This window comes from Lipophrys pholis (assembly GCF_963383615.2).
Source record: "Lipophrys pholis genome assembly, chromosome: 12".
Lineage (NCBI taxonomy): Eukaryota > Metazoa > Chordata > Actinopteri > Blenniiformes > Blenniidae > Lipophrys > Lipophrys pholis.
The window spans coordinates 31565920-31572595 of record NC_137641.1 but is presented as its reverse complement, the minus strand read 5'-3'; the positions used below and the strand labels follow the sequence as shown (position 1 = coordinate 31572595).

Here is a 6676-nt window from a genome sequence, read left to right as displayed (position 1 = left end):
TTATTAAACGATTCTGTTTCGAGCTTTGTTTTCATTCCTTTCCAGATCCGACTCCCAGCATGCCTTGCACCGTAATCATTTGGCCCTGAGTCGTTGGACCGACAGCCAATCAGGAGCCTTCACTCTCTCACCCAGCCAATGGTGTTTCTCCGAGCAGACACCTCCTGTTTCCTCCTGCTCTAATCACAGCACTGCTCACATGTGGCTGAGTTCAGGCTGGAGCTTTAGCCCCGCCTCCATGCTGCGCCTGTCAGCGGCTGCTGTGGGCGCTGTCCTGGATGCAGTGAGGGGCGGAGCTTATTACCCCCCCTCCCGACCCCTGAAGGACTGGACTGCCCCACCCAGTCTGAGTGCTGACCACTGGTGAGTCTTTGTTTGCATCAGGGGTGTAACACTGTGGAGTGTCACACTGTGGAGTGTCACAGTATCACACTGTGGAGTGTCACAGAGTCACACTGTGGAGTGTCACAGTGTCACACTGTGGAGTGTTACAGAGTCACATTGTGGAGTGTCACACTGTGGAGTGTCACACTGTGGAGTGTCACAGTGTCACACAGTGGAGTGGCACACTGTGGAGTGTCACAGTGTCACACTGTGGAGTGTTACAGAGTCACATTGTGGAGTGTCACACTGTGGAGTGTCACACTGTGGAGTGTCACAGTGTCACACAGTGGAGTGGCACACTGTGGAGTGTCACACTGTGGAGTGTCACACTGGAGTGTCACACTGTGGAGTGTCACAGTGTCACACAGTGGCGTGTCACACAGTGGAGTGTCACACTGTGGAGTGTTACAGAGTCACATTGTGGAGTGTCACACTGTGGAGTGTCACAGTGTCACACAGTGGAGTGGCACACTGTGGAGTGTCACAGTGTCACACAGTGGAGTGGCACACTGTGGAGTGTCACAGTGTCACACAGTGGAGTGGCACACTGTGGAGTGTCACACTGTGGAGTGTCACAGTGTCACACAGTGGCGTGTCACACTGTGGAGTGTCACACTGTGGAGTGTCACACGGTGGAGTGTCACACTGTGGAGTGTTACAGAGTCACACTGTGGAGTGTCACACTGTGGAGTGCCACACTGTGGAGTGTCACAGTGTCACACAGTGGAGTGTCACACTGTGGAGTGTCATAGTGTCACACTGTGGAGTGTCACACTGTGGAGTGTCACAGTGTCACACAGTGGAGTGTCACACAGTGGAGTGTCACACTGTGGAGTGTCACACTGTGGAGTGTCATACAGTGGAGTGTCATACTGTGGAATGTTACACTGTGGAGTGTCACACTGTGACACAGTGGAGTGTCACACTGTGGAGTGTCACACAGTGGAGTGGCACACTGTGGAGTGGCACACTGTGGAGTGTCACAGTGTCACACAGTGGCGTGTCACACTGTGGAGTGTCACACTGTGGAGTGTCACACGGTGGAGTGTCACACTGTGGAGTGTTACAGAGTCACACTGTGGAGTGTCACACTGTGGAGTGCCACACTGTGGAGTGTCACAGTGTCACACAGTGGAGTGTCACACTGTGGAGTGTCATAGTGTCACACTGTGGAGTGTCACACTGTGGAGTGTCACACTGTGGAGTGTCACAGTGTCACACAGTGGAGTGTCACACAGTGGAGTGTCACACTGTGGAGTGTCATACAGTGGAGTGTCATACTGTGGAATGTTACACTGTGGAGTGTCACACTGTGACACAGTGGAGTGTCACACTGTGGAGTGTCACACTGTGGAGTGTCACAGTGTCACACAATGGAGTGTCACACTGGAGTGCCACACTGTCACACTGTGGAGTGTCACACTGTGGAGTGTCACACAGTGGAGTGTCACAGTGTGGAGTGTCACAGTGTCACACTGTGGAGTGTCACACTGGAGTGTCATACTGTTGCAAAGAGAGCTGGGCCAGAAGAGCGGGAGGAAGTTGGGGGGCGGGGCAGAGACATCTGGACCTCTTGATGACTAAACGGTTAAGAAGATGAATAGATGAACTAATGAATGATTTAATGATTGAAGGGATGAAGAGCAGATGAATTAATGAATGGAGGGATGATGAACAGATAAATTAATGAATGGAGGGATGATGAACAGATGAATTAATGAATGGAGGGATGATGAACAGATGAATTAATGAATGGAGGGATGATGAACAGATGAATTAATGAATGGAGGGATGATGAGCCACAGGTGTGTAATCTCTTCCATTTTCTGTCTTCACAGTTACGTTCAGACGGTGAAACTCAGGTATTGATGGAGTGATCTTTCATGTTTTCCTCTTTCTTCTCAAATAAAAACATGGTTTAATTATCTGATTTGATATTTGTTAAAGCCCATGGTCTTCTGCCCGGCGACAGCAGAGGAGGCGAGCCAATCATGGTGCTCACCCCGTCCACCTCCTTGGTGGACGAGCCCTCTCTGCATGTCTAGCCAATGGACTGTGTGCCCCATCGCCTGCTGTCCAATCAGCAGCCAGCGTTCAGTTTCCCAGCACCAATCGAGAGGTGAACTTTAGTTTGCTCTGATCACACATTTTGATATTCGTTTTGAATTGTTCTAATGCTTGTTAGAACACGTGTTACTTTCCAACAGAGGAAACGAGTGTCACAGATTCGAATCCGCCGGGCGTCACCGCGAGAAACACTGCTCACCCCGATGGGCCTGCCAAAGGTCAAAAGGTCAAGATTCATGGAGCAACAAAACCACAAAAAATTCTTATGTGCAAATATAAGGAGTTAAATCAAATGTATTTCTTTAGATTGAAGAAGAAAGAGTTCAGCTTGGAGGAGATCTACACCAACAAGAACTACAAATCCCCCTCCGCCAACAGGTATAAACTACAGTCAGCCTGTACCAACAGATAAAAACTACATTCAGCCTGTACCAACAGGTATAAACTACAGTCAGCCTGTACCAACAGGTATAAACTACAGTCAGCCTGTACCAACAGGTATAAACTACAGTCAGCCTGTACCAATAGGTAAAAACTACATTCAGCCTGTACCAACAGATATAAACTACAGTCAGCCTGTACCAACAGATAAAAACTACATTCAGCCTGTACCAACAGGTATAAACTACAGTCAGCCTGTACCAACAGATAAAAACTACATTCAGCCTGTACCAACAGGTATAAACTACAGTCAGCCTGTACCAACAGGTATAAACTACAGTCAGCCTGTACCAACAGATAAAAACTACATTCAGCCTGTACCAACAGGTATAAACTACAGTCAGCCTGTACCAACAGGTATAAACTACAGTCAGCCTGTACCAACAGATAAAAACTACATTCAGCCTGTACCAACAGATAAAAACTACATTCAGCCTGTACCAACAGGTATAAACTACAGTCAGCCTGTACCAACAGGTATAAACTACAGTCAGCCTGTACCAACAGATAAAAACTACAGTCAGCCTGTACCAACAGGTATAAACTACAGTCAGCCTGTACCAACAGGTATAAACTACAATCAGCCTGTACCAACAGATAAAAACTACATTCAGCCTGTACCAATAGGTAAAAACTACAGTCAGCCTGTACCAACAGATAAAAACTACATTCAGCCTGTACCAATAGATAAAAACTACATTCAGCCTGTACCAATAGGTAAAAACTACAGTCAGCCTGTACCAACAGATAAAAACTACAGTCAGCCTGTACCAACAGGTATAAACTACAGTCAGCCTGTACCAACAGATAAAAACTACATTCAGCCTGTACCAACAGATAAAAACTACATTCAGCCTGTACCAACAGGTAAAAACTACATTCAGCCTGTACCAACAGATAAAAACTACAGTCAGCCTGTACCAACAGATAAAAACTACGGTCAGCCTGTACCAACAGATAAAAACTACAGTCAGCCTGTACCAATAGGTAAAAACTACATTCAGCCTGTACCAACAGGTAAAAACTACATTCAGCCTGTACCAATAGGTAAAAACTACAGTCAGCCTGTACCAACAGGTAAAAACTACATTCAGCCTGTACCAACAGATAAAAACTACATTCAGCCTGTACCAACAGATAAAAACTACATTCAGCCTGTACCAACAGGTAAAAACTACATTCAGCCTGTACCAACAGATAAAAACTACATTCAGCCTGTACCAACAGATAAAAACTACATTCAGCCTGTACCAACAGATAAAAACTACAGTCAGCCTGTACCAACAGATAAAAACTACAGTCAGCCTGTACCAACAGGTAAAAACTACGTTCAGCCTGTACCAACAGATAAAAACTACATTCAGCCTGTACCAACAGGTAAAAACTACATTCAGCCTGTACCAACAGATAAAAACTACATTCAGCCTGTACCAACAGATAAAAACTACATTCAGCCTGTACCAACAGATAAAAACTACATTCAGCCTGTACCAACAGATAAAAACTACATTCAGCCTGTACCAACAGATAAAAACTACGGTCAGCCTGTACCAACATATAAAAACTACATTCAGCCTGTACCAACAGGTACAAACTACAAATGTAATAGTCAGGTAAAGAGTGTTTTGTGTGTATTTATAGACACGGAAAGGTTCCCAGCATGCTTTGCATTTCTACGCAGGAGTTTGGAAACTATCTTCGAGGAACCTCGGGAGAAGGATGGATCGCTACTCCTGATTGGCCAACAGAAGAGACGCAGGCTCCTCCTCTTTCCTGATTTCACTCAACCCAGAAAGAGGAAGAAGCTGCAAGGTGTCTGACTGTAGTTAATGAACAGTTGACGCTCTGTGTCTGAATATTAGTTAATGAACAGTTGACGCTCTGTGTCTGAATATTAGTTAATGAACAGTTGACGCTCTGTGTCTGAATATTAGTTAATGAACAGTTGACGCTCTGTGTCTGAATATGAGTTAATGAACAGTTGACGCTCTGTGTCTGAATATTAGTTAATGAACAGTTGATGCTCTGTGTCTGAATATTAGTTAATGAACAGTTGACGCTCTGTGTCTGAATATTAGTTAATGAACAGTTGACGCTCTGTGTCTGAATATGAGTTAATGAACAGTTGACGCTCTGTGTCTGAATATTAGTTAATGAACAGTTGACGCTCTGTGTCTGACTGTAGTTAATGAACAGTTGACGCTCTGTGTCTGAATATTAGTTAATGAACAGTTGACGCTCTATGTCTGAATATGAGTTAATGAACAGTTGACGCTCTGTGTCTGAATATTAGTTAATGAACAGTTGACGCTCTGTGTCTGAATATTAGTTAATGAACAGTTGATGCTCTGTGTCTGACTGTAGTTAATGAACAGTTGACGCTCTGTGTCTGAATATGAGTTAATGAACAGTTGACGCTCTATGTCTGAATATTAGTTAATGAACAGTTGACGCTCTGTGTCTGACTGTAGTTAATGAACAGTTGACGCTCTGTGTCTGAATATTAGTTAATGAACAGTTGACGCTCTGTGTCTGAATATAAGTTAATGAACAGTTGACGCTCTATGTCTGAATATTAGTTAATGAACAGTTGACGCTCTGTGTCTGAATATTAGTTAATGAACAGTTGACGCTCTGTGTCTGACTGTAGTTAATGAACAGTTGACGCTCTGTGTCTGAATATGAGTTAATGAACAGTTGACGCTCTATGTCTGAATATTAGTTAATGAACAGTTGACGCTCTGTGTCTGACTGTAGTTAATGAACAGTTGACGCTCTGTGTCTGAATATTAGTTAATGAACAGTTGACGCTCTGTGTCTGAATATTAGTTAATGAACAGTTGACGCTCTGTGTCTGAATATTAGTTAATGAACAGTTGACGCTCTATGTCTGAATATTAGTTAATGAACAGTTGACGCTCTGTGTCTGAATGTCACTGATCAATGGTTGGTTTTTAGGGGTGGGACTTGCTGTTGCCATGGCACCCAGGAAGCGTGTGGCGGCGCGGCGACATGTTCACTGCTCTGATGATGACTGCGACCTGGACGTGATGCTGGTGGAGCGACTGAGTGCGCTCGAAGACTTCCTGAGTAGACAGGGCCTGGACACGTGAGCAGTGACATCACTTCCTGTCAACGAATTGAAGGTCTCATGGACAGAGCGTCACCATGGCCACAGGGACTCCTCTCCTTGTTTTGTTTTCAATTTCTACAATCAAAAACCTTTAGGATTGGTTTTCTTTTGATGGACCCACTTCATAATCTGCCACGCCCTTTTAGGAGGCCACACCTCCTTGAGAAACCATGAGACCACGCCTCTTTCATGAGTCACGCCCCTGCAGTGACACCATGTCCATGACGGACCAACTGGAGGACGTGCTCAGAACGATTTCGTTTCCTTTACACTTTCATCAGTGAGGGAAGGAACTCACACACACACACACACAGAAAGTGTAATACTTAGTACTAAGTTTTATCATGAAAATGTTTCTATTTTTGAAATATATACATTTTGAACTTCATTACAGTTTCACTGTGAGGTCACAGGTTGTTCAGGGGTCAGAGGTCACTGAGGTCACAGTAATTCAGGGGTCACTGAGGTCAAAGGTAGTTCAGGGATCTGAGGTCACGGTAATTCACAGATCACTGAGGTCACGGGTCATTCAGGGGTCAGAGGTCACAGTGAGGTCACAGGTAATTCACGGATCACTGTGAGGTCACAGGTAGTTCAGGGGTCAGAGGTCACAGTGAGGTCACAGGTAATTCACAGATCACTGTGAGGTCA

General features: G+C 44.9%; 1 protein-coding gene across 3 annotated transcripts in view; it reads left to right on the top strand.

Annotated features, from left to right (window-relative positions):
• LOC308118223 (uncharacterized protein) overlaps window positions 1-6413 on the top strand; it is a 9787-nt gene extending 3374 nt beyond the window's left edge. Inside the window, exons 4-10 of one of the 3 annotated variants that reach the window (XM_080477547.1) lie at window positions 46-363; window positions 2223-2246; window positions 2332-2503; window positions 2592-2677; window positions 2758-2829; window positions 4574-4704; window positions 5851-6413. In XM_080477547.1, the coding sequence (XP_080333673.1) occupies window positions 46-363; window positions 2223-2246; window positions 2332-2503; window positions 2592-2677; window positions 2758-2829; window positions 4574-4704; window positions 5851-6005 (958 nt within the window). In that variant the 3' untranslated portion in view covers window positions 6006-6413. Of the gene's footprint in view, window positions 1-45; window positions 364-2222; window positions 2247-2331; window positions 2504-2591; window positions 2678-2757; window positions 2830-4533; window positions 4705-5850 lie in introns of all 3 variants that reach the window. The other 2 variants (XM_080477548.1, XM_080477549.1) reach the window with 2 other exon arrangements.
• The last annotated feature ends 263 nt before the right edge of the window (window positions 6414-6676 follow it).